Genomic DNA, 25,549 nt, shown 5'->3' with positions numbered 1-25,549 from the left:
TCACAAAGCGTCTTCGCAAAATGTGGAAGTTCGCAGCTGTCTGTCAGTTCCTCTTTGTCTTCGATGAGGCCTTCGGCATGAGCGGCTTCGAGACGGAAGCGCTCGAGGCCGACTTTGAAGACAGCGAGACCAACGTCGTACCCGACCTCATCAAGCGCTTGCTTTACACCTTGACCCTCGATCGCACCATCGACTTTGACAACTGGCAGCATCATCTCAGAGTGCAGTACGACCTCCGCGATGTTGACGCCAACAGCCGCTTCGGCACTTCTGAGCAACCCATCGCGTGGGCACACCTTTCGCTCGAAGACAAGATCGCCACCCTCCACGACCTCTGCGAATGGCAACTCATGGATCCCGAGAGGTTCCGCAAGCTCGTCAAGTCTGAGGAGGACATCACTACTTGGAGGGTATCGCCCATCGGATGGGACGCTCATGACAATGCATACTGGCTCTTCGACGACAATCGCATCTGGATCCAGCGGCCACAGCCCCAACCCAAACCAGCGGTAAAGCCGCGCGCCCCCGCCAAGAAAGGCTCAAAGCGCGCCAGGCTGGAAGCTGCCGCCGCACGACGTGCTGCTGCAACAAACGCCAAGCCATCGCCAGCGTCCAAGTCGGGTGGTACCAACAAGCGCAGCCGTCCCTCGGATGCGACTCCCACCTCGACCCCCTCCAAGCGTACGCGATCGTCACTAGCTGACTCGGCCGCCTCCACGCCTTCCAGACCCCCTCCCAGACGTGGAACACGCACCTCGGCGCGCTTCGCTCCTCACGAGGACGAGGGGACCAACACGCCTTCGAACGGTCGCGCCTCGCGGTCAGCCGCTGCCTCTTATTCTTCCGACTCGGAGCTCAGCGAACCTCCCGAGACGCTCGAAGGCGACGACGATGAACAGGACGCTGCCAATACGAAGGGCGAAGATGGCAACGACGTCAAGATGGAGGATGTAGAGGCTGGGGACGTCAAGGAAGAGCAAGCGGAGGAGGGAGAGGACAGCAAAGCTCAACAAGACGACGACGAGGAAGACGACAAGGCCGATGTCGACGAGGTTCACGCAGAGGACGAATGGGTCGAGTTCAAGGCCATCGTCGTCACCCGCCAAGAGTGGCTCGACTTTGCCAAGCGCTTTGCCAAATCCAAGGATCCAAACGAAAAGAACCTGCATCAGTTCATCAACAAAGAAATCCTCGACCAAGTGCTCGCCGCTCTCAACGAAATCGACCGCCAGCGCGCGTTGGAACTCGCCCTCGCCAACCGAAAGCGCTCCAGCCGAATCGCTCTCAAGGAGTCCGAGCGCGAAGAGCGTGAGCGTGACCGCGAGGCGCGGGCCCGCATGGAGGAAAAGATGGCGCTTATTCGAAAGGAAGAAGAGCAGAAACGCCAAAGGGAAGAAGAGGAACAGGAAACTCAGCGATCTAGGGAGACGCGACTACGCGAACGAGAAGAACGTCTGCGTGCACGAGAGCTCGAGATTGAGACCAAGGCCATCCGCGAAGAGGAGGAGCGCGAAAGAAAGGAGAAGGAGCGCGAGGAACGCATTCGAAGACGCGAAGAGATCATCGCCAACGGGGGCATTCCACCACCGTCCAAGGACTCGACACCCGTCCCACAAGACGCGTCGACTGCCGCCAATGGAGCCGTGGACGGAGGAGACGAGGAGGAGGAATGGGAGCTCAACTGCGAAGTATGTGGCAAAGCGGCGATCAGCCCGCCCGACGAGGACGACGAGATCGTCTGCTGCGAGCAGTGCGGTGTCTGGCAGCACATCAAGTGCTGGGACAGCTTCGACAAGCAGATCCTAGGCTTGAAGAAGAAGCGAGACTGGGAGTCGGAAGACTTTTTCTGTTCCAAGTGTCGCCCACCTGCTGCCGGCACTCCTGTGCCGCATCCGGGCATCCTCTCGCGTCGCGACAAGTCGAGTCCGCTTAGCAAGAAGCGCTCCAGCAACGGCTCCGAGTCTCCTTCGCGAAAGGCGGATGGGACTGCAGCAGCAGCAAATGGCAGCGCAGACTCGCCGCGGCAAAGGATCAAGCTCGTATCTGGAGCCAAAGATGCTGAAGCGTCCAAGGTGCCCGAATCAAGCCAGCGCAATCCTCCCACGGACTCTGTTGGCAACGGGCTCGTCGAGCCACCGACGATCCCTTCGCAAAGTCTGCGACCTCCGACAGCCGGAGCACAGCCTGCTGAGACGGGCACTCTGTCCTCGTCAGGCACCGCGCCGCGCCTTGTCCATGCGATAGCTGGCACAGGCCAGCTCCCACCCCCTTCGAGCCACGCTGTTCCAGACGGAGGAAACGCTGCATCGCCCAGCATCGGTCGGCCTTTGCTTCCCGCTGCCAACGTTAGCGCCCATGGCGTCGGAGATGCCAGCAAGGCTGCGAACGGAAGCACGAGTGCAACAGCGCCGTCACAGAGCGGTAGCGGGCTGGGCATGGGCCGACCAACGCAGACACCGCAGTTTTCGGCCATCGGTTCGCCTGGCTCGCCTTCTTCTTCTGGCGCCGAGTCGAGTACCGGCACAGCAGCGCAGGGCAATGGAGCTACCGCACTGTCGCCACGCTCGCCCTCGTACGGTGCCACACTGGCGAGCCCAGCTTACCGTCGACCGTCGCAGCCGTCCGGATCGTTCCCCATGCGACACATGCCCGCCAAGTCGCCCCTGTCCAGACCGTACGCGCCGCCCTCGCAGAACGGCGACCCACCTGCCAACGGCTTCAGCCTGCCACCTCCTCGTGCCGATAGCCCGTCGGCCGACCGTGGTAGTGGCCACTTTGCGAGCTTGAGTGAGACGGCTCAGACGCTGCACCGTTCGTCGGCCGCTGCTGCTGCTACTGCTACTACTACTGCTGCTGCACCGGAGGTCAACGTTGCTGCGGCTCCAGCTGCGGCTCCGGGAGCGCAGCCGGTGTCGTCGCTGGAAAACGTGTTCGGTCGCGTATTTGCACCGGCATCGTCTGGCGCTGCTGTCCCAGGCGCTGCTACGATCGCGCCACCGAGTGATGCGGCACCGGCGGTGCCGGGAACGTTATTGGGCTCGGCTTCGCGGCTACAACCTCCCGTAACTGTCTCTGGTGGAAGCGGTGTGGAAGTGGCCGCACCCAGCGTCGACGGAGGTGGCGCGCTTGGAGACGATGGAAAGAAGATGCACACCGCCGCCGCGAATGCCATGCGCACGTTGGAGCTTGGTGTCCCTTCGTCGCCGGTAGCTGGACTTGCGGAGAAGAGCGAGCACAAGCCTGAAGCAGGACCCGCCGCTGCTGCTGCCGAGGCCAAGCTTGTCGAGCTGCCGCCTACGCACATTCAGAGCCCTTAGCTGTCTCTGCGTGACTCGCGGGACATGGTCCGTTAGGAATTGACGGAATTGGAATAGAAGTTGATTATACTGTAACTTGGTTGTGATGCTGTCCTGACAAACCTTGAGCCTTGGCAACGTTTCGCTCCGAGGTAGTATTAGCACGTTGAGAACGGATGAAGTCGAAGGCAAACCCGTTAAGCGGTGCATCGGCAATGTCCGGCAACACACACTTCTCACAGAGCATCGTTAGGACCTCTTTGTGACAGCAAAATGTTGTGGCTTTCGAGCGCCGACTCCAGCCTTTGAAGTGAGAAGTTAGCCTTGAACACACTTCTTTTGCATTCGTCGCGGCATGGGATTCCCAAAGCGTCTGCTTTGAATGCAAGCAATATGTGGTCGAAACGTTGAGCGATGGTCGAGTATGCGCAAGCATTTCAACGTTGCCGGTGGCGTGCTGGCTGGTCGAAGGAGCAAACTTTCCGAAGCTCGAAGAAAGAGAGAGAGAGAGAGAGAAAGAGAGAGAGAGAGAGAGAGAGAGAGAGAGAGAAAGAGAGAGAGAGAGAGAGAGAGAGAGAGAGAAAGAGAGAGGTTTCCATGGTGAAGAAACCACTTGCCATAACGACGATCGCTTGTTCTACCCCGCCTGGCTCGGCACGTATCCCTCAACAGCTTGACTCGAGTTCCAGAGCACAGCGGCAAAATACACATACCGAAGCAGAACGATCGCCAGCGTCGTGTCCGCAAAGACGGACTGGAGCATCTTCTGCCGACCATCGATGGAACGCCTCTGCTATCATGAGCTGGTGGCACGCGATCGCAATGCTTCGCTGGCCGCTTGGCACCGTACGAAAGAGTCCGGTATGCTTTGCCGAAACCATTTTGCTCAAGGTACGTGTGCGACTCCCGTATTGCGCCAATCCAGAGGCATTTTTTGCAAGTCGCTCGATCAAGGTTTGAAAGTGAGGCGTTCCAGAGACCAAAGAAGAAGAAAAAGCCGAGGGACCACCGCTGAGAGAAAGTTAGACTCGTATGTTCCACCTCGAGCACAATCAATTTCTGAGTCATGAGGAGGAGATTTGCGCTGGCCAGCGGAGCTAACGAACCCGAAGCCTTGAGGTAGAGCCTCGAGGCACAGAGGGAAGCGACGATCGTCTGGCTTCGATACAGAAGTGGCACCAACGTTGAGGCGGTCTCGAGCTTGGATTTGTGCTCTAGTGATGCGACGATAAGGAACCGATCCTTTCGTGCAAAAGGGTCAATCGAACGGCCGCACAACCCCGTAGTTACCTGCGTGTGTGTGAGGCTGGATTGTTGGGAATCACACAAGGAGATGAGGGCACGTTCGGAGCAGCCTCGATATCGCTTACTCAGCTTGCTGGCTCGAATCTCGAACCTTTGCGACTTGAATGGACGGTGAAGCCATAGTCACGACGCTCGCTCTCGAGTGGTCAGCCGGTGTGTGCCTCTTGTTCTCACACCCGAAGCAGCCAGGTTTGCCGAGGGGTGGGTTCGAAGCTCAGTCGGTCTCGCTAAACGGGCTTCCATCGCCTAGACAACAGCGTGCGTGGCGAGTGAATGAAGGAAGCAAATGCTGAGTCGCCACCGGATGTCCGCGTGTCAGCCCTGCCGAAGCCACTGTTGCCCTCGATCTTTGTGAGGTCTGGGCCTTGGACCTTTTGCTGCTTGAGACGGCGAGCCTCACTCTCGCGCATTCATGCTGTGGCGAGCGATGCCAAATCTGTATCTGCGTGAGATAGAACGGCAAGAAGCGCTGCAACACAGAGAATTATCTCGCGCAAAGAGGGAGAGGAAGAGAAAGCAACGGCGGCTGCATTGTAACCGAAAAAAGGGGACTGACATACAGTACTGTACTGTATCGAGCTTCGATTTCTGGTCGCGCGGCCAACTTGCAACCACAAAACGAACGGTTCCTCCCTCCCTGCCTCCCTCCCTCGTACTCGCAAATTTTGTTTTACTGTAAATTGTTTTCCCGTGTGACCATAAGGAAGAGGGTAAGGTGACGCATGAAACGAGGCAACCGGTGCAACACGAGGGGGCGAAAATAGCATAGGGAGAAAACAGAAATCGATGCTTCGAACAAACACTCGACTCAAACGCAGGCGAGAGGCAGTGTGGGCAATAGACATTGGCCAGATGGGCGACCCCACAGTGATTTGCGATTCCCGAGCGTTGGTACAGATGAAGGCACGACGGAAGAAAAAGGGTGGCAGAGCACCGCTGCACGTCAAATGAAATGCCGGCAGCTGCCGCGAACCTTTCGGCCGATCGAACTCCATACAGTATCAGTGTCTCCGTCTGGGCCGGCATGGCATGTCCCGACTTGGCCACGTATCGCTTTGGTTCATATCACAGCTGGCTAGTGCGGCTGCCGCGGTCTATTTTTTCTTCGCCCATTGCATCTGCGTTGAGCTTGCGTGTGTGCCTGCGTGTCAAGGTGCGGCCAAGTTGAGCAGCAACAAGGCGCACGCCGTTGCTTGAAAGATCAGTTTGCGTGTGAGGGCAACGACACGACCAACTCGTCCCTTCGTCGCCGTGACTTCAGGGCCGGTTGAGAGGCTTGAATGGCAAGAGCGACGGCAACAGCCCCGCTAGAGGTCGGAAGATCGCTACAACGCTCTAAGCTTCACTGCAGTGATTGACTTCTGCTAAACGGGCTTCGCCGACAGAGTCCTTTGTTCCCAGAGGATCGGTACTTGTCTCCAAGAGTCAAGTCATCAAGGAGAGCAAACTTCGGAGGAAGCAGAAGCTGGGACGAACTACAAATGAGATTAGGCCGACGTGCTGACGAGCCATTCCTGTGGCGCTAGACTTCTTGCTTCCGGATCGCTTTCCGCTGCCAGCCAAAGAACCAGGAAATTTAAGAATGAAACAGGCGAACACACACGCACACCGGCCGAACCTTGTTCTTTGCAGCAACAGCCACGATTGCAATTCAGTAGCGGACTCGGACATCTCCAAGCACTTGAAGCCAACCTTGCTGGTGGTGACGAAGGACAAGATGCGCGAGAAAATTGACCAAGACCACATCCGAACGAAGAGAAGTGAAGGCACCGGTGAAGGGGTCACCGAGTTCCAGAGCCCCACAATCGGAAGTCCAACGAACGGTTCGTGGGAAGCAGAAAATAAAGCAGGGGTCCCAGCCCGGTCTAAATCTCCGCCATCGTGATCATCGCCCTCGTCGTCGTCTTCATCTTCGTTTCTCTGCAGATACCGCCTTCTTCAGCTGCACAATAGACAAGGTTTTTCTTTCGCATAAGCCAACGCATCGAAAACAAGCTCGACTCTGTTCGTACGCACGCAGAACACTTTTTGGACAATCATGTACAAACTCCTTTAGATCAGCGTCAAAACATGGCAAGCTGCGTTGGTTCCGAAGCTTAAAGAACAGCCAAGGCACATGACACATGCACCTGCGCAGCGAAGAAGCGACTGCATTTCATGCAGAATCAGGCGGCGTGGTCCGTCGTGAAGCGTAAGCAACAGGCGGACCGGATCTTCTTCTGCTTCTGTCGCTTTTTCCAAGTAGGGAGATAGAGGGGCTCAAGTTCCTTCCAAGAGTGCGTGATAAACATACAAGGACCCGCCGAACAGTTCGCCGAGGTCCGATGTTAAAGCCCCTGGCCGACGTGTGTGGGACCTCTTCCTCTCTCGACAGGACAGCCACTTTCTCTGCCCATCTGTTGCCCTTTTTTCTCACCCACCTTTTGCCGTGTTCCGCTCTTTGTGGGCTGTGGGTGGGTCGCGGCCCCATTCCGATGTCGCCTCGATCTGAACAGAGAGCTGCTGAGTGGCGTGATCCCCATGCTATCGTCACAACCGTGTGGCTGTTCTCTCTTTGTCCTTTTTCCTTCCCTTTTTTTTTTCTTGGTTCCTGCTCGGCGTCTTATCTTTGCTTGCTGTTATCATGTTCTTCATACTCCACTCGCACCCTCTCCGACCGCCTCTTTTCGGCCTGGAGCTGCTGGCCGCTCTTCATTTCAACCTTGCCATGTGCACCTCCGGTAGTGTGCATTCCAGTAACCTGACGCTGAGAGAAGTCTGTACGTGCATGCGTGTGACTGGCCGACTTACAAGCAACGACGCGAGAGTGTGATGTCGAAAAATTCGCCATGGCTGTGCGTGGGGCTTGGACTACAGTATAAGCTCTCTGAGTTTGTGATTGACAACAGCGAGGCAACCTCCAACGCCACTATTTCCTTCACAATTGTACGTCACATAATTTACACAGTATTTTTGTAAAGTCCTTTTTGTCGCTAACTTTCTCAGCAAAAGAGATTTTTTTTTTTTGGTCGGCTTCTTCTGGACGTCACATTTTGAGGCCAAAGGGGCAAGGCAAGGCATGGCATGGCATGGCAGGTCAAAGCAAAGCCGGAGCAGAGCTGAGTTCCATTAGAGCTTACTGCCATTCCTGCTGCTGCTGCGAGTTCGGAAAGCTCAACAAGACTTTGGCAAAGCACATTTATACAAGGACCTTTTTTCTTCCTGAACCCCTTGTGCGGACAAACGTCGTCCCCATCCAACATCGACACTCATCGCCATTAAATAAAAGCCAAAGACGTTTCCTCGTGCTCTCTCTCTCCCTCTTCCTTCCACGCTCTGACATTCTCACACCAGCCCTGGCCAACGCCAACGCTTTGCTCTCTGCCCCGTCCTGGCTTCGTCGCGACGACATTTTGCCTCTCCACTACAGATTCTTGACAAGGTCGGCCATCGCAAGCAAGCAACCCTCACCGAAACTTCCACTCGGCTCATCACCACAGCAACTGCACATCAGCATGTTCGCCCCCACCGACGACCTTGCCTTGTCGGCCCGAGCCAATGAGCAGGATCGAAGCTATAGTGACTCGTTCAAGCCTCGACACGCCTCTGGCAAGCAAGCTGACACTCGCAAGGCCAAATCAGCGCAGACCACACCCGGCTTGGACTCGGCAGACGAAATCCAAGTCATTGAAGAGCAGCAGGTGGCCATCCCTATCCGTGCAGGACTAGACCGCCGCCACTCGGATCGTCACCTGGACCTCGATGTCGGCAGTATCCATGCGGGTAAGCGCAAGCCATCTCCACTCTTCGAGAGGCGCAAGATGGACGACCTCGATCTACTGGACGGATTTTCAGAGAGCAGCGACGACGAGGCCGACAACAGGCACACTACTCGGAGCCAGATTGTTCGCGGCCGAGAACCCCACAGCAAGCCACTCTTGCATCCCAAGCAGACCTCGTTCCTACAGGCTGCTCGGCACTACGACTACGGCTCGTCGAGACAGGCTCCATGCTCTCCGCAGCTTGGTCGCCACTCGTCTCGTGACTGCAGTCCGCATGGTCGTCTTCCCCCGATGGAGCGCGACGCCGAAGCAAAGGGACGTCACAGCAGCTATGCTAAGAAGTCTGGTTACATGCACGGACCCTATACTGCCCGTGTGACTCCTCCTCCACCTGGTCTGAATGGCCTCGAGCACGAAGCTATGGTGTTTGACAATTTTGAAGACGTCCCCTCGGTCTCTTCGATTGCAGAGCAAGAGCAGGACAATAAGGAACCATTTGACGCCCACCTCCACTTTGTGCGTCCCGCCATGCCCATCTGCGCCAACCCCGGAGCATTTGTCGCACTGGAGCCCATTCTCACGCCTGCTGGCTCTCCTCCCAACGATTACTTGCAGGACGGCGGCAAAGCCCGAGAGGCGGAGGCTCAACGCAAGCGACATCGCTTCGGACACCATCGTGCTGTGAGCGAGCTGTTCACGATGATCCCAACCACGAGTGTCAAAGCTGCCGATGTGCGCGCCACGCGTCGTCGTGCCACGGTGGGATCCGAGGCTGCCTACCGCTTGCGTACTCTTCATCACCGCCAGTCTGACTTGTCAACGTAGAAAGAGGGATGCTGACCCTTCCGACACCTTCCATTCCCATGCCATCAAAAATGCCTCAGCGCCTGGTACTCTGAAAAAGCTTCATAGCCTCCCAGCTCTGTCCCAGCTCTGTCCCGAAAAGGGTGGGGGAACAAACTCGGGCCCCCGTCGCTGAATTCAAGCCATACGTCGCCATCTCTCTTTAGTTGCTTCGATGCATGTTTCCATTTATACCATCGCTCATTCGATCGAATCAAAAGTGAATTGCGAGTCGCAACTGCACCGAGCATGTGGATTGGGTTGTGGCGTGAAAGCAAGATCAGAGATCTGGCGATCGGAGCTCGTGCCAGTGAGATGAAGGTGGCATGGCTTCTCTGTTTTCAGCTCAAGTAACGAAGAGTTGGGTCAGTCGATTTGATCATCAGGGTATGCGATCGAGCGGTGTGGGAGACGTACGAGAGGTGGTCTGGAAGGTAGGGTTTGCCAGCGTCGTCGAATTCGACAATGTGCGAGACTTCAACGGCGGGTCGACCTTTGCATCTGTGGGGACCACGCAAAGATAAGAAAAAATTGTGTGGTGCTTGTGTGTGAGCTTGCGTGCTCAGATAGGCGAGTGACGACTTGGTTGCGGGCGAACACTTACATGCGAAAGATGCGGTCGATGGGTTGGCAGACGACGCGGTTGGCATGGAGGTCGCAGTGGTACTGTGTGAGTTCGGCGAGTCGACATTTTGCTTTTGCTTCCGGTTCGCATTGAATCGCACTGGTTGAAAGCCCGGTCGGCAGAAGCTGCATGAGGGCTGCCGAAAGCGTAGAGGTCTGCACTGGGGCTGCGGGCAGAGCTGTGGCAGTGCCAGGCTTGATGAGAGGCGGGGACGTCACACCTGGGCTTGCAACGGGTACACTCGTCTGAAGCTCGACTTGCTCCTGGGCATGTGCCTTTCCTGCGTTGTACCCGTGGTACGTACCCATGAGATAGGTGCACGCGCCCACACACGTTGCTAACGCAATCAGCGTGCGATTCGACCATTTTTGCTCCGGCTTGTTGGGTCGCGCGGCCGCTCCTCCACCACCAGTGCGTCCTCGGTTCAGCTCTTCCAGCCGTTGTGCCTGCAACCTTGCTAGCCTTGATCGCGCATCTCCACCAGAAGTGGAGCTGCTGGGGGAGGAGGCAGTAGCAGCGACACGAGCGCCATGTGGGTTTTGCGCCGATGAAGAAGCCGGCGCGGGTTGAGAGGCGTTTCGTGTGATTGCTGAGTGTGCGAGCCATCGCACGGCTCCGCGGCGGAGAGCAGAGGGTGGGCGTAGTGCTACTCGTGCGGTCGGCGCCATCGTTTGATATCTTGTAGCTGCTGTGGTGAGAGAGGGTCGAGTGACTGGAACAGAGAACATCGGTTGAGACAAGCAAAGTTGCTTTGTGGAGGAAAGCAGCCCATCTCCGATTGCCGAAATTGCGGAAACAGTCCTCAAATGTCGCTCTAACAACAGCGAAATCGGGCCGGGGCCAGAAATTCTCGGTTCGATCTACGACTGTCGAACGGCTGTTCCGACGCACTGAGATGCCTCCACTGCGAGATTCCCCAAATTTATTCCTCAGCGAGGAATAACGAACGAGAGCCAGGACAGTCTTGCTCGCTGTTCAACATTCCGGCACGACATTCCGGCATGACCACAACCGCAACTACAACCACAAACCATCGTCATGTCATCCTGAAGCGCCTTTATCCACGTAACAAAGCTGCTCAAACAACGACAGGCGGCGATCATGGACAAGCTGTCCTCCGGCCGCACCTGGATCGGCGTCGTCGTTGCCGTGGCCGGAAACGTCACCATCAGCGTAGCCCTCAACTGCCAGAAGCTTGCCCATACCCGGTTACAACAAGCGCAGCATGGCCAACAATTGCACACAGACAACGATGGGGCTGCACCGCTCGATCAAATTGGCGATACCACTTCGGAGGCAGACGAGCAGACACATGGACCTCAACAACCAGCTTCGACGAGCCGCGAATTGTCCGAAAGCAGCACGACCACCAAGCAAAATGGACACGATGCAGACGCAGACAACAAGTCGCAAAAGGCGAATGGCAACGGCGGAATGGACACCGAGTTTCTGCACAGCAAGTTGTGGTGGCTCGGCCTGGCGCTCATGACCATCGGTGAAGGCGGCAACTTTATCTCATACGGCTTTGCGCCCGCTTCGCTCGTCGCTCCCCTAGGAGCCGTTGCATTACTCTCCAACGTCATCATCTCACCTATACTGCTGGGCGAACGCTTCCGCATCTCCGACATCGGCGGAATTCTGCTTGCCATCATCGGCGCCGTCACTGTCGTATTCAGTTCCAAGCAGAACGATGCCCGCCTCGGCCCGGCCCAGCTGCTCCAGGCCATCAAGCGCCTCGAGTTTGTCATCTACACAGCTATCTCTGTGTCAGCGGGTGCAGTACTGGCCTTCCTCAGCTCGACCTCGTGGGGAGACAGGTGGGTATTGGTCGACGTCGGCACATGTGCTATCTTTGGCGGATTCACTGTCTTGTCGACCAAGGGCATTTCGTCGCTCATTTCCGGTGGGCAGCCGATCGAGGCGCTCAAATTCCCAATCACGTATGTGCTCGTTGTCGTGTTGGCGGTGACGGCGGTGGTACAAATCACGTACCTGAACAGGGCGTTGCAGAGGTATGATAGCAGGGAGGTGATTCCGACGCAGTTCGTGTTTTTCACCATTTCCGCCATTGTAGGGTCGGCGATTCTGTACCGGGACTTTGAGAATATGGATGCGCATCGGCTGATCAACTTCCTGTTTGGATGCTTGACCACGTTTGCGGGGGTGTTTGTGCTCACTTGGCGCAATGGAAGCAGCGACTCGCACGATCAGGAGCAAGGAGAGCTGCACGAAGAGTCGGGGGAGGAGTCGCTGCTGGCAGAAGACATGCACGCGGATTATGCGGGGACGAACGAACAAGAGCCGCTACTTTCACACTCATGGCACGCAGAACTACGAGGTCGCGATCCGCCTACCACCACCAAACTTGCACGGCAACGCATCGGCTTCCTCGAACCTGCCTTTGAAGAAACCCGGCCTGGTCCGAGCAACGCCCTGCGCGTCCCCAGAGCGCCCAAGTCCAGCCCCTCGCGACGTCCGCGCTCGCGCACCAACTCTCCGCACACCACTGCCGCGCGTCTCTCCGGCTCGTGGGACCGGTCTTCGCACTTCTCGCGTTCCGCAACCCAGGCGTCGAGCGGCACGGGCTTGCTCTCGTCCTCGGCGGCGCGCACACCCAAGTTGAGCCTCATCGGCATGGATCGGCCGACGGGATTGAGCTCGGGCCATTATCTGCTGTTAGCCACGCCGCCGCCGGTGGTCACCTTGAATCCGGTTGCACCGGCGGGGAGGAGAGGTGCAGGGTCGCAGTATGGGGCTGTGGGCAAAGGGGGTGCGATTTTACCGTTTCCTGTTACCACGCCCGGTGGTGGCGCAAGTGCAGGTGCTGCATGTGGTCAGCCGACGTCTGCACCAGAATCAACCGCACCAGCACCGGCGTCGGCGCCTACAGCAGCAGAGACTATCGCTACCACGGTGGTAGAGACATCGGCACCGTCCCAAGGTGCGGAGCGCGAGTTGACGGACAGACTGACGGATCAGGTTGCTTCCCCCGGCTCACGATCGGATACTTAGACGCAGAAAGTAGAGCGCACCAGCACCGTTCAGCCTTATGCAAGCGCGGTAGAACATACACAGAACGATAAAGCGTGGAGCATGTGCGATTGTAGAGCGAAGGAGAGTGGTGTGATTTGTAACATTCAGCCATTGAAACACAGCAAAGCGGGACTCAAGCCCATTCTCTCGGCTGCCTCAGCGCGGCCTGAGTATGTTTCTCCATTGCCCCTTCCTCCTCCTCCCCCTCACCACCTTGTTGCGCATCACTCTTCTTTGTAGCCCTACCATCCCTTCCTTGCGCCCCGCCGCCACTGAAACGCTCCATGTACTCCCACCTCGCCTTGAGCGGCAAGCTCATCAGAATGCTCTCAATTCTTGCTCCAGGGGTCTGCAGTCCAAACTTGGTACCGCGATCGTACACCAGGTTAAACTCGACATACCTGCCCCTTCGAATCTGCTGCCATCTCTCGTGCGCTTCCGTAAATGGCGTGTACTTACGCTTTTGGACGAGCGGGAGGTAGGCGGGAAGGAACGCGTCACCGAGCGAACGCACCGTGGCGAAGAGCGTGTCCTGGGAGTGTTGGCGGCTCGACGAGATCGAGGTGACCAAGGGTTGCGTCGGGGTTGGCTTTGTGCCGTCGGAAAGGGGGATGTAAGCCTTCGTGGCGTTGGACGCCCACTGCGGCAGCGTGAGGTCGTCAAAGAAGATGCCTCCTATACCACGCGCTTCGCCACGGTGTGGGATCAAGAAGTACTTGTCGCACCACTTTTTCCACGTCGGGTAAAACGAAGCGTCGTGCTTGTCCGCTGCCGCCTTGAGAGTCTCGTGGAAGTGCTTCGCATCCTCGTCGAACAGGTAGATGGGCGTCAGATCGGTTCCTCCGCCGAACCACCATGCGATCGGCTCGTTATCTTGCTGTCCGTCCTTGCGGTTGCTCGGGTGTCGCGGATTCGGCGAGCCGTCCGCCAGCTTCTCCGGGTGCGTCAGCTCAAAGTAGCGGTAGTTGAAGTGCACCGTAGGCGCAAACGGATTCTTGGGGTGCACAACCAGACTCAAGCCAGCGGCGTAGAAGGGCAGACCCTTGACATCGGCATCCTTGCCCTCAAGCTTGTACCCTGTCTTGTCCATGAGCCCGGCATGGTCGGCACTCATTTGTCTCACCGCTGCAGGAGGAAGCATGCCGTGCACAACCGAAATGTTGACACCGGCCTTCTCGAAGGTCGAGCCGTCTTGAAGAACACACGAGATGCCCTCTCCACCTTCCTTGCGCAGCCAGCTGTCGATGAGGAAGCGAGACGTGGGCTCCTCCTGCGAGAGAGCGGATACGATATTGTACTGGAGCAGCTTGATGTATGTTTCCATCCTCTTGCGCATGGGTGCCGAGGTGTCGGTCAGGATCTTGGGATCGAGGTGCGAGATCTCTGGCAAGTCCGACTGGTTGCCGCCTTTGACGGCCGAGGCAGGAGTTGGCTTGGCAGCTTCGCATTGCACCGGCGCGGCAGATGATTTGGGAGCAAGAGCCGCGTAGAGGGCCGCGCCTCCGACCAGAGCAGCTGCTGCCGAGATGAGCGTCATGCTGCTGTTGTTCTGAAGACTTGCGGAGGATGCAAAGAACTCGGAAGATGCTTTGCTCGAGGACGAGGTGGAAGCATGTCGAACGAGGTGACGACGACAAGGCAGGCTTGTCCCTGCTCTACGTGTCGCTGCAAATCGCAGCGTGCGAGCCAACATGGTGGGCGACGAAAAGTGAGAGGAGGCTCGTGTGTGGTATGAAACCAAACGAAGGAAGGCGGTGGATGAGAAGAACGGAGCGAAACCAGCTTTTGACACTCTCTCCACACTCAGCCACAACTGTGACTCCCGAAATCCTCACATCCTCACTGCGTTCTGCTGCCAGTGGATTTTCCTGGCTTTCGAAAGTGACACGCAATGTTGGCGTAAAGCAGGTCGCGTCTGCATGCAGATCAGACTGACTGAGCCTTTGCTCTTCCTCAGTCTTTTGTCGAGTGGCGGCCCCACCGAGCTCTATTCGCCTTCCACCTTGCTTCCATCTCCCCGACCTTTCCTTCCGTCACCGTATTTGTCGCCACCAACCAGATCGATACCAAAGTCACTGCTGCCGAACCGCCCGGTCGCGAAGACGCGCGCTCTCGCCAACACTTTACTTGCTCTCAACAAGGGCGTTTGACCGCCACGTGCAGAGTCAAGGATGCGCCGGAGTGTCATTCTTGCTGCTCTCGGCGGCTCACCGGCGACGACACCGGGTGAGGGCACCAAAGACGCGACGACTCCGCTCAAAGGAACAAGCTCGCCCTACTCTCGCTCGTCACCACTGGCGGACATCTCACGTAACGCCAACGCGGCTGGGTTTGGTCCACTGCTTGGGCGAAAACCGTTCAAGCCGCCCTCTTTCGCCAACCAGCGCGAGAAAGACAATCCCGATGGCGGCAGGAAGCGCAAAAAGGTCGATTATCGCGGCATGGACACGGGTGGAGGCGATGATGGCGAGGCAGGTGCAGCATCTGACTCGGACGATGACGGCGCCAACGCCAAGGCTGGTAAAGCTGGAGCCAAGAAGAAGGGCAAGGCGGCCATGAAAACGCTCGAAGGCGTCTACAAGGGTATTGACGCCACGGGTGTCTCGCTCAATGTGGATCGCCGCAAGTGGAACGTGTTCGAGATCAAACCTGACGCCATCAAAAAGGGCTTCTCCGTACCCGTCATGACCAATAAGCAAGGTCAGGTGGTCGAGACGAGGCTGTCGTATGCAGCGCTGGGTACGAGGAGGCAGATCGACATCCCTCCCCGCCCCCTTCACGATCCTATGGGCGAGCACGCCATTGTTCTCTTTGACCCCACTGTCGACGATCGCGAAGCCGAGCTTAGAAAGGCAGAGATTCAGCAAGAGCAGGCAGCTGAGGAAGAGCGCATCGAGACAGGCGATGCGCCTCAGACTCCACACAAGAGCCTCGCAGAGATCCTCGGCCTCAACAAGAACAAATCGAAACAAATCGAAAAGCTGCCCGTCGTCATCGACCCGCGACTGGGCAAGGTGCTCCGTCCACACCAGGTCGAAGGGGTCAAGTTCCTCTACCGATGCACTACGGGCCTGGTCGTGGAGAACGCATTCGGTTGCATCATGGCCGACGAGATGGGTCTGGGCAAGACGCTCCAGTGCATCACGCTCATGTGGACGCTGCTCAAGCAGTCTCCCATACCCAAAAAGACGACGATCGACAAATGTATCATCGTCTGCCCTTCGTCGCTCGTGCGAAACTGGGCCAACGAGCTGGTCAAGTGGCTTGGTGCCGCCGCACCCGGCAATCTTGCGCTGGACGGTAAGTTGAGCAAGGACGAGATGATCGAAGCGACGCGTCGATGGTGCAACGCCTCGGGACGTGCCATCACTCAGCCAGTGATGATTGTCTCCTACGAGACCCTGCGCAACCTGCAGGAGGAACTGGGCAACACGGAGGTGGGCCTGCTCCTCTGCGACGAGGGGCATCGTCTCAAGAATGCTGACTCGCTCACATTCCAAGCACTCACGCAGATCAAGGTGCGCCGTCGTGTCATTCTCTCTGGCACACCCATCCAGAACGACCTCTCCGAGTACTTTGCGCTGCTCAACTTTGCCAACCCAGAACTTCTGGGCAATCGCACGGACTTCCGCAAGAACTTTGAGATTGCCATTCTCAAGGGACGCGATGCCGAAGCGACTGAAAAGCAGCAGCAGGAGGCCAACGAAAAGCTAAGCCAGCTGTCCGCGCTGGTGAGTCGCTTCATCATCCGACGTACCAACGATCTCCTATCCAAATATTTGCCGGTCAAGTACGAGCATGTGGTGTTCTGCAAGATGTCGCCCTTTCAGCTGGACCTGTACAGGCTGTTCATTCGATCGCCCGAGATCAAGAAGCTGCTTCGCGGTACGGGCAGTCAGCCGCTCAAGGCCATCGGCATCCTCAAGAAGCTGTGCAACCATCCAGATCTGCTCGACCTGCCGAGCGACTTGGAAGGAAGCGAACAGTACTTCCCCGACGGCTACACGCCGCGCGACCGACGCCACGTGAACCCGGAGCTGTCCGGAAAGATGATGGTGCTGCAGCGCTTCCTCGAGACGATCCGTGCCACAACCAACGACAAGATCGTGCTCATCTCGAATTACACGCAGACGCTCGATGTGTTTGAGCGCATGTGCCGTGCCAACCGGTGGGGCATGTTCCGACTTGATGGTACCATGACGATCAACAAGCGACAAAAGCTGGTGGATCGATTCAACGATCCCGAAGGTAAGGAGTTCATCTTTTTGCTCTCGTCCAAAGCGGGAGGATGTGGTCTCAACCTGATCGGCGCCAACCGACTGGTGCTGTTTGATCCGGACTGGAACCCCGCATCAGATCAGCAGGCGTTGGCGCGAGTGTGGCGAGATGGACAGAAAAAGTCGTGCTTCGTGTATCGCTTCATCGCGACGGGATCGATCGAAGAGAAGATCCTGCAGCGGCAGTCGCACAAGCAGTCGCTGTCGTCGTGCGTGGTGGACGAGGCGCAGGATGCAGCGCGCCATTTTTCGGGCGAGGATCTGCGTGCGCTGTTCACGTTCAAAGAGGAGACGGCGTGCGACACGCACGACACGTACAAGTGCAAGCGCTGCAAGAGCGGCAAGCAGTTTATCAAGGCGCAGGCGCTGCTGTACGGCGACACGAGCACGTGGAACCATTACGGGAAGGAAGAGATGCACCATCTACACGACGATCTGCTGCGCGCCGAGATGGCGTACGACGATGTCAGCTTCGTGTTCCAGTACTGCAGCCACTGAAGATGGTTATGTCTTGGTCTTGCATGGCTCGTTTCTGTTTCGTCGCATTGTCGCATAGTCGCATGTTGTTAATATACCCTTCTGCTTGCAATCGTGTCTGCCGGTGTACGAGTGCTGTTGCTTGGTCAATGTTGTTTGCTGTGAAATGCAGAATGAGATGGGATTGCCCAGGGAACTAGTGTACAGAATGTCATGGATCGAAGACTGGCTTGAGCTGAAAGGCTCGGTTTAATAACCGACGGGGTTCTCCCTGATCGTCTTCCTTGTCCACTTGGGGACCTTGTGAACGCTCTTTCTGAAACCCCTGTCGTGCTTGCTGAAGGTGGTATATTTGTCCTTGGGCAGCATCTGGGATTCGGAGGGAAGGTTGAGGGCGCGTTGGAGGGCGTTGCATTCGATTTGGGATTGTTGCAAGGTCGATATGACGTCGTCGACTGCGCGCAGGCGCATGCGGACACGATTTTTGCGTGTGGATGAGAGTCGCCATGGGTTCTTCCAGAGCAGACCGCCGAGGGACGGCAGGGATGGTCGGAAAGCGCCGAACATGCTGTGCGAGATGTGAGGTTCGAGGTTTAGGTTTGATGGCTTTGGAGGAAATGCGCAGATGTGAATCGATTAGACGATAATACAGGACCTGTAGTTGTAGTTCTGGTGGACTTGAATGCGGCCGGAGTGAGCTGGTGATGGTGTTCGACAACGATGACAACGACAACGACGTTGATGATGAGAAGATCTCGACGAGAAAGATCTCAAAATCTTTCCCTTCCGACAAGGACGCTTTTTTCTTAACGATTAGCTTTGTTAGACCCTGAAACTCATCGGGACACCGATTTGAGCGCATGAACCGATCGAAATCTTGCCGTGCGTGTTGTCTCGGATTGCTTCGCGCACTTTCTTCCAAAGCCAAAATTCGGTCAACGTGTCACTTACATTGTAGTATTTGCCAAGAATAATCCTTATCCCCGTTTCTTCTCAAAGCTGGTTTGCTAGACTGACTCAATCCTGTTCGGTGCTTTATTTCGCTGCGACAAACATGTCGTTGTGTTGGAACGGCTGATGCTTGGCTAGTTACTCGTCGTTGATGCCCGAACAGGAAAGGCGAGACGAAGGCAGTTAATTGAATGAGTTACGATAGAAGCGTCGGACAAACAAACCGAAAAGTGACACGTAGTCGAGTTCAGACGCACAGACACGAACGACAGCGTCAGCCAACAAAGCCAATTCCGACTTGCAATTGGGCCCCTTCTGCCAATCCAAGCTGAGCTCCACCGTGCAACGACACCTTCTCTGCGTTTCTCCTTGTCCTCCTCACTGCTACCCACCACCACCTATCTTTTCTGTCACTCACCCTGGTGTTTTTGCCCTTCTATCTCTCCTACTCGGAAGCAGAAGAAAGCAGGACCGATCAAGTGATTCTGGGCGTAGTAGATCCCTCCTCCCTACCCTTCGCCACCATGGACGCAGCGTGGACAAAGTCCGTCCACGAGGCGCTCACCCAGCTCCGTGTCGACCCCTCCAAGGGTCTCTCGGACGATGAAGTCGAGCAGCGTCGTGCGCAGTACGGCTCCAACACGTTGCCCGAACAGCCTCCCACCCCGCTCTGGCAACTCATCCTGGACCAGTTCAAGGACCAGCTCGTGCTCATCCTCCTCGCCTCGGCCGTCATCTCGTTTGTGCTCGCTCTCCTCGAGGAGGACACTACGCTCGGTGCGGCTCTCATCGAGCCGGGCGTCATTTTCCTGATCCTCATCGCCAATGCTACCGTCGGTGTCGTCCAGGAACGCAACGCCGACAAGGCCATCGACGCGCTCAAGGAGTACAGCCCGGATACGGCCAACGTCATCCGTGAAGGTACTACCGAAAAGGTTCGCTCCGAAGACCTCGTACCTGGTGATATTCTCATCCTCACCGTCGGCGACAAGATCCCCGCCGATTGCCGTCTCATTGCCATCAACTCGTCCTCGTTCCGCGTAGACCAGGCCATCCTCACGGGCGAGTCGATCTCGGTCAACAAGTCGCTCGAGCCTGTCGCAGACACCAACGCCGTCAAGCAGGACCAGGTCAACATTCTCTTCTCGGGAACCACGGTTGCCAACGGAACTGCTATCGCCGTTGTTGCTCAGACCGGTTTGCGCACCGCCATCGGCGACATCCACGCCGAAATCTCCAAGGACGACGATGACAAGACACCGCTAAAGCAGAAGCTCGATGACTTTGGTGAGCTTCTGGCCAAAGTCATCACCGTCATTTGCATCTTGGTTTGGATCGTCAATTTCCGCCACTTCAACGACCCTTCGCACCACGGCTGGGTCAGGGGTGCTATGTACTACTTCAAGATTGCCGTGGCTCTCGCTGTCGCTGCTATTCCCGAAGGTCTTGCTGCCGTCATCACTGCCTGTCTCGCGCTCGGAACCAAAAAGATGGCCAAGAAGAACGCAATCGTGCGTCACCTGCCTTCGGTCGAGACGCTCGGCTCGACCAACGTGATTTGCTCCGACAAGACCGGCACGCTCACCACGAACCAGATGAGTGTCACCCACTTTTCGGTCCTCGACACCACCGGCGCCATCGCCGACTACTCGGTCTCGGGAAGCACCTTTGCACCCATTGGCGACATCACCGACTCGCAGGGCAAAAAGCTCAGCCAGCTCAACCAGCCGCGTACCGCCTTCCATGCGCTCGCCGAGGCGTGTGCCGTGTGCAACGACTCGCACATCCACCTCGACGACCACAACAATTACACCATCGTTGGCCAACCCACCGAAGCCGCGCTCAAAGTGCTCGTTGAGAAGTTGGGTCACCACGATGCTGCTGTTAACGCCACTGTGGCCAAGCTGGATGCGGCCGAGCGCGCAAGTGCGGTCAGCAACGAGTATGGCAAAGCGCACCCGAGGCTGTTGACGTTTGAGTTTAGCCGTGACCGCAAGAGCATGTCGACCCTGATCCAGCGTTCATCGGCGACCGGATGCTTGCTTGTCAAGGGCGCGCCCGAGACGGTGGTTGAGCGATGCGAAACTGTGCTGTTGGGTAAAAAGGCGGTTGCGCTCGACACGGCTCTGCGGGCTCAGATCGGCGACAAGGTGCTCGAATATGGACGACTTGGCCTGCGTACGCTGGCGATTGCGGTCAAGGAAGATGTGCCGCTGGACGTTGACTCGTACCGCAGCAGCAGCCCTAGCGAATACGTGCAGTTTGAACAGCGCATGACGCTCGTCGGTCTCGTCGGCATGCTCGACCCCCCACGTCCCGAAGTGCGCCACGCCATCGAGCGATGCAGACAGGCCGGCATCCGTGTCATTGTCATCACCGGCGACAACAAGAACACGGCCGAGACCATCTGTCGCCAGATCGGCGTGTTTGGCGAACACGAGGATCTCGCAGGCAAGTCGTTCACCGGTCGCGAGTTCGACGCGCTCACTACCACCCAGGAGAAGCTGGGTGCGGTTTCAGTTGCGTCGCTGTTCTCGCGTGTCGAGCCGTCGCACAAGTCGCAGCTCGTCGATCTGCTGCAGAGCCAGGGACTGGTTGTTGCGATGACGGGCGACGGTGTCAATGATGCGCCTGCGCTCAAAAAGGCGGATATTGGTATTGCTATGGGATCGGGAACGGACGTGGCTAAGCTGGCTGCGGACATGGTGCTGGCCGACGACAACTTTGCGACCATCGAAGCGGCGGTGCAGGAGGGACGATCGATCTTCAACAACATGCAGAGTTTCATCCGCTACCTCATCTCGTCCAACATTGGTGAAGTCGTGTCGATCTTCCTGACGGTACTGCTGGGGTTGCCGGAGGCGCTGATTCCCGTGCAGCTGCTGTGGGTCAACTTGGTTACCGACGGTCTACCGGCTACCGCGCTCGGGTTCAACCCTCCCAGCACGACCATCATGCGCGAGAAGCCGCGCGGCCGCAATGACCCCTTGATTTCAGGGTGGATCTTCACGCGCTACCTTCTCGTCGGCGCGTTTGTCGGCGCTGCGACGATTTTCGGTTACGCATGGTGGTTCCTCTTCGCCACTACGGGTCCACAGATCAGCTATGCGCAGCTGTCGCACTTCCACCAGTGCGCACTGCCCTCTTCGCAGGCCGTGGGCGGACTGTTTGAGGGTGTCGACTGCTCGATCTTCAGCAGCTACCGCCAGCCTTCTACGATCGCGCTTTCGGTGCTCGTCGTCGTCGAGATGTTCAACGCGCTCAATGCGATCAGCGAGACCGACTCGCTGCTGACGTTTGGGCCGTGGAAGAACCCGCTGCTTATCGCGGCTATCGCGCTCAGCCTCGCACTGCACTACGCCATCTGCACCGTGCCCTTCCTGCAGGACTGGTTCCAGGTGACCCGCCTCACGAGCGAGGAGGTCAAAGCCGTCGTGTGGATCTCTGCGCCTGTCGTGGCGATTGAAGAGGTCTGCAAGCTGGTCACGCGCGTCGTGTTTTTGAACAAGAGCAGCACGACGGAGGTGGTGGGCAGGGAGAAGAAGGAGCTTTAGATGTCCTGCGACCGCATGTACCGCGCCGCAAGGTGGAGCGAGCGTAGATGCGGGTCCACGCTATGGAATGCTTAGATGTTTGCAACAAAAAAATGCGCATGATGAACTGATGATTACGATGTACATGATTGAGAGGGGCGGTGAGAGTGTGGCCGGGGGGTGGAGACTGTTGAAGCTTGAGGCCGAGTGATGCCTGGGTAATGCCAGCTGAGGGACAAAGTTCGCCGTCGGATGCTGCTTGTCTGATGCGGTTGAGAGAGTGAGAACAGCGACCGCAGCACATTGGCGACAGGTTTCCAGTTTCGCACGGCGCAAGCGAACAGCAGCTGGCGGCAAAGCAGTGCCGCGCTGTTCGGCGGACCAAGTGGGCTCGCTGCTCATGTCTGCGTGTGCTGAGGCCCGTGGACTGGATCCAGATTATCGCTGCTTGTTGCGCGACTTACTTCGATTGCTGATTGTGATTGCGCTATGCTGGTTCCCTCGCTGTGTCAACCTTGGTCTCCGCTCTTGGCTTTTCCTTCACAGGAACAAGCAACACGCACCCCATCTGTAGTCATCCACTCTTTGCGGCTCCTTTCAACCTGGGCATCTGTCCGTACGGTAGAGCGGAGACTAACAACCTTGAACCTTCCACGCGACCAAGTCCTTGGGATCCGTTAGCTTGGCCTCCAACTGGTGGCAGCCGTCGCAGAATTTGCCCTGGTCGCCGTCGCACTGCCAGATCTGCCGGCCTTTGACTTGGGATATCGTATCGGCGAAGCGACAGCTGATGCCGTCGATGGCGGGGAAGGGCACACGGCTGAGCCAGCACGCGGCACTGCTGCCCCCGACGCCGTCCGAGCGGAAGTACTGGTAGGGTTGGGACGCGAGGGACGCCGGGTCGACGCCCGCGGCGGATGTCACGGGTGTGAGCGAGAGGAAGGTGGAGAGGAGGGCGATGAGGAGGAGGAAGGATAGCGAGGGTAGCGAGAAGAGGGGCTGTGTTGTGCGCGTTTTCATCGTGTGTGAGTGAGTGTGTGCGTCCTGACTGGAGTAGCCAGAGTGTGGACGCTGGCGAGAGGAGGTAAGAGGATGTAGGAGTGATGAAGCGACTGCTACACGGGTAACCCTAAAGTGTCGATGGACTGAAGTGGCCTAGAGAAGTGATGTCAATGCCAGTTGGAGTGGTTCGTCTTGCCGTGGAGATGTCCCGCCAAAACTGCGCTCGTGACTTAGAAGGGTCAAATTGGTATGCTCCAATATAGGGCCTTCGAGAGGGGGTGTGTGAGAGCGCAGCGCCTTGTCCGTCGTCGTGGTAGTCGCAGTCGTGTCTGTCGTTGTTGTCGTTGCTCGAAAAGTGGTGGATGGTAAGTGCATGATGTCCAACACGCACAATTTCCAAGCAGTGGATGGACTGTGCATGCCAAGTTATGCCACAACCCGCACCCTTTTTTCGCTAAACATGTGTGAACCTTTCAACCTTACAGCTGATCTTGAAGAAATTGTGCTCAGTGCAAACGCCGGAGCTGAGTGAGCAAAAACGTCACACTACCGCCGCACCATGGAGACCGCTGTGATTCAGGGTCCAAATGCGACCCTCTCTGCCTGCTCACGAGGCGTATAGCGCATACATACCAGATGCAGCCTGGTCAGCCAAGGTGAGGCGTTGTCTCGAAAGAGTATATAAGAGCGGAGTGGAGAGCGTTAGATCCCGTCGTCACCTTCAAACGATAGAGACTCCTCACCGTTCACACCACCCACACGAACCATGCTGTCAATCTCGCTCTTCCGCACGGTCGCCCTTCGAAACGCTGCTGCTTCGGTGGCGGCTGCGAAAGGTGCACGCAACTTCTCCTACACGGCAGTCGCGATGTCAGCTGTGAAGCCTGGCAGCGAGAGTGAAGCCACCTCGCCTGGTTCTGGCTCCGTTAGTCACCATCCCAGCCCCTTGTCTTGCCTGTCTTCCTTCCGCAGCAAATCCAACTAACCACTTGCCTTCTACGCTACACATATCTCAACCGCCACTCGCGGGCAACGAAATGAAACGAAACAGACTGAGGAAATAGCCAACAGCGAAGGCGCCTACGACGGCTCGTCCACAAACCCTTCCACGTCGACTTCGCAGATCGAAAACGAGACCGACGCCGACTTCGGCTCAAGCAGCGCCAACGCCGAAACGTCAGAAATGGCCACCAAGGCGCAACACCAGTCTAACCGTCGTCCCTCAAAACAGCAGCAGTCGACGCCGGACAAGTCCAACTTTGGCGCCACCGAGGCACGCAAGCAGGGCGGAAGGGGTGGTGGCCAGAGCTAAGTCCACCCACAAACAATCTCCGCTCTCGACTTAACTCATCCATCACCATCTGCATCCGGCGCTCAATCTCTCAATGCCCGCAAATGCTCACTGAAACCAAAACCAGATGATAAAGCCAGCACTGTTTGTTTTGTATGCGAGGAAGATGCGAAATACAACCACTTTGAGACGGGGAAAGGGATGCAAAAGGACTAAGGGCGCCGGCCCGACGTTGGATTTGAGGTGAAAGCTTTCCGTTGTTGCAAGGAAGAAACAAACAGTCTGGACGAAAAACAAACCTTGTCCAACAAGAAAAGCGTTTCGAGGGAAAGATATCCTACGTGCCCGAGTGCATCCATGGTGATGAAGATTTTGGGATTGAATAGAAAGAGAGAGACCAGTGACGACAAGGTGTTGAAGAAGTTGAGGACTGAACGTCTCTTTTGTTGATATTTTGGTGTAGATGTCGAGGAGGTGAGGCTGGCGGGGCGACGTGAGTTCGGAGGGGCAAGGTCAACGACCTAGCTCTGCCTTGTCATCGCAGCCGCATCGCCGTTATCGACTCTTGGACGACATTTACTGGCGGGGAGCGCCACGGCCAACACCGGCAAAGCGGGGGCGGTACTCGCCCGAGGGCGCACCGTCCTTCTTGTCGCCAGCGTCGCGGCGGCGGTACTCGCTGCGGTCACCGCCCTCGCGGTCACCGCGAGGAGCGCGGTAAGCACCGTCGCGGCCACCAACGGGAGCACGGGCAGGGCGGGCGGGGCGCTTGTGCGTAGCGGGCACAATCTCGGCGGGCAGGTGCAGGAACTCGCGGAGGTACTCAACACCCTCGTCGGTGAGGGTGTAGAAGTACCACTGCCACGAGAACTGCGTGTGCACGTAGCCGCGCGAGGTGAGCGACTGCAGAGCCTTGACAACCTCGAGGTTGGGGATCTCGAGTTCAGGGTGCTGGATGTGGAAGTTCTTGGGAGCGACCATGACGCCCTCCTTGAAGAGAGAGGCGTAGATGCTCTTGCGGTTCTCCTTGCTGATAATCATTTTGAAAGGTGCTGTGAGGAGGATCGGACAAAGAAGAGAGAACGGAACAGATGGAATGTTAGTGGGTGCTGATGTCGGGTAAGGACCTCTGGAGTGCGTAATGTCGAACCAGTC

At 57.2% G+C, this 25,549-nt stretch overlaps 10 protein-coding genes across 10 annotated transcripts; 6 read left to right on the top strand and 4 right to left on the bottom strand.

Moving 5' to 3' along the window:
• Positions 1–20: 20 nt before the first annotated feature.
• Positions 21–3,317, top strand: EX895_003432 (uncharacterized protein; the record flags this gene model as incomplete). Its single annotated transcript, XM_029884030.1, has 1 exon — positions 21–3,317. The coding sequence occupies one exon, from the start codon at positions 21–23 to the stop codon at positions 3,315–3,317; it is 3,297 nt and encodes a 1,098-aa protein (XP_029739836.1).
• Positions 3,318–8,095: 4,778 nt separating this feature from the next.
• On the top strand, positions 8,096–9,187 carry EX895_003431 (uncharacterized protein; the record flags this gene model as incomplete). The annotated part of the gene is made up of 1 exon (XM_029884029.1): positions 8,096–9,187. The coding sequence occupies one exon, from the start codon at positions 8,096–8,098 to the stop codon at positions 9,185–9,187; it is 1,092 nt and encodes a 363-aa protein (XP_029739835.1).
• A 298-nt stretch (positions 9,188–9,485) lies between these two features.
• EX895_003430 (uncharacterized protein) lies at positions 9,486–10,498 on the bottom strand (the record flags this gene model as incomplete). Its single annotated transcript, XM_029884028.1, has 3 exons — positions 9,486–9,540; positions 9,623–9,706; positions 9,810–10,498. The coding sequence occupies 3 exons, from the start codon at positions 10,496–10,498 to the stop codon at positions 9,486–9,488; spliced, it is 828 nt and encodes a 275-aa protein (XP_029739834.1).
• A 433-nt stretch (positions 10,499–10,931) lies between these two features.
• EX895_003429 (uncharacterized protein) lies at positions 10,932–12,842 on the top strand (the record flags this gene model as incomplete). The annotated part of the gene is made up of 1 exon (XM_029884027.1): positions 10,932–12,842. One exon carries the CDS (start codon positions 10,932–10,934, stop codon positions 12,840–12,842), a length of 1,911 nt encoding a protein of 636 aa, XP_029739833.1.
• A 154-nt stretch (positions 12,843–12,996) lies between these two features.
• Positions 12,997–14,556, bottom strand: EX895_003428 (uncharacterized protein; the record flags this gene model as incomplete). Its single annotated transcript, XM_029884026.1, has 1 exon — positions 12,997–14,556. One exon carries the CDS (start codon positions 14,554–14,556, stop codon positions 12,997–12,999), a length of 1,560 nt encoding a protein of 519 aa, XP_029739832.1.
• A 478-nt stretch (positions 14,557–15,034) lies between these two features.
• EX895_003427 (uncharacterized protein) lies at positions 15,035–15,711 on the top strand (the record flags this gene model as incomplete). Its single annotated transcript, XM_029884025.1, has 2 exons — positions 15,035–15,602; positions 15,707–15,711. 2 exons carry the CDS (start codon positions 15,035–15,037, stop codon positions 15,709–15,711), a joined length of 573 nt encoding a protein of 190 aa, XP_029739831.1.
• A 3,381-nt stretch (positions 15,712–19,092) lies between these two features.
• On the top strand, positions 19,093–22,122 carry EX895_003426 (uncharacterized protein; the record flags this gene model as incomplete). The annotated part of the gene is made up of 1 exon (XM_029884024.1): positions 19,093–22,122. The coding sequence occupies one exon, from the start codon at positions 19,093–19,095 to the stop codon at positions 22,120–22,122; it is 3,030 nt and encodes a 1,009-aa protein (XP_029739830.1).
• A 612-nt stretch (positions 22,123–22,734) lies between these two features.
• On the bottom strand, positions 22,735–23,121 carry EX895_003425 (uncharacterized protein; the record flags this gene model as incomplete). The annotated part of the gene is made up of 1 exon (XM_029884023.1): positions 22,735–23,121. One exon carries the CDS (start codon positions 23,119–23,121, stop codon positions 22,735–22,737), a length of 387 nt encoding a protein of 128 aa, XP_029739829.1.
• Positions 23,122–23,869: 748 nt separating this feature from the next.
• EX895_003424 (uncharacterized protein) lies at positions 23,870–24,415 on the top strand (the record flags this gene model as incomplete). Its single annotated transcript, XM_029884022.1, has 2 exons — positions 23,870–24,028; positions 24,155–24,415. 2 exons carry the CDS (start codon positions 23,870–23,872, stop codon positions 24,413–24,415), a joined length of 420 nt encoding a protein of 139 aa, XP_029739828.1.
• A 555-nt stretch (positions 24,416–24,970) lies between these two features.
• Positions 24,971–25,435, bottom strand: EX895_003423 (uncharacterized protein; the record flags this gene model as incomplete). The annotated part of the gene is made up of 1 exon (XM_029884021.1): positions 24,971–25,435. One exon carries the CDS (start codon positions 25,433–25,435, stop codon positions 24,971–24,973), a length of 465 nt encoding a protein of 154 aa, XP_029739827.1.
• Positions 25,436–25,549: the final 114 nt, after the last annotated feature.

This window comes from Sporisorium graminicola, chromosome SGRAM_20 (assembly GCF_005498985.1).
Source record: "Sporisorium graminicola strain CBS 10092 chromosome SGRAM_20, whole genome shotgun sequence".
Lineage (NCBI taxonomy): Eukaryota > Fungi > Basidiomycota > Ustilaginomycetes > Ustilaginales > Ustilaginaceae > Sporisorium > Sporisorium graminicola.
Note: the sequence above shows the minus strand (reverse complement) of the source record. Positions and strands in the feature narration are given on the sequence as shown.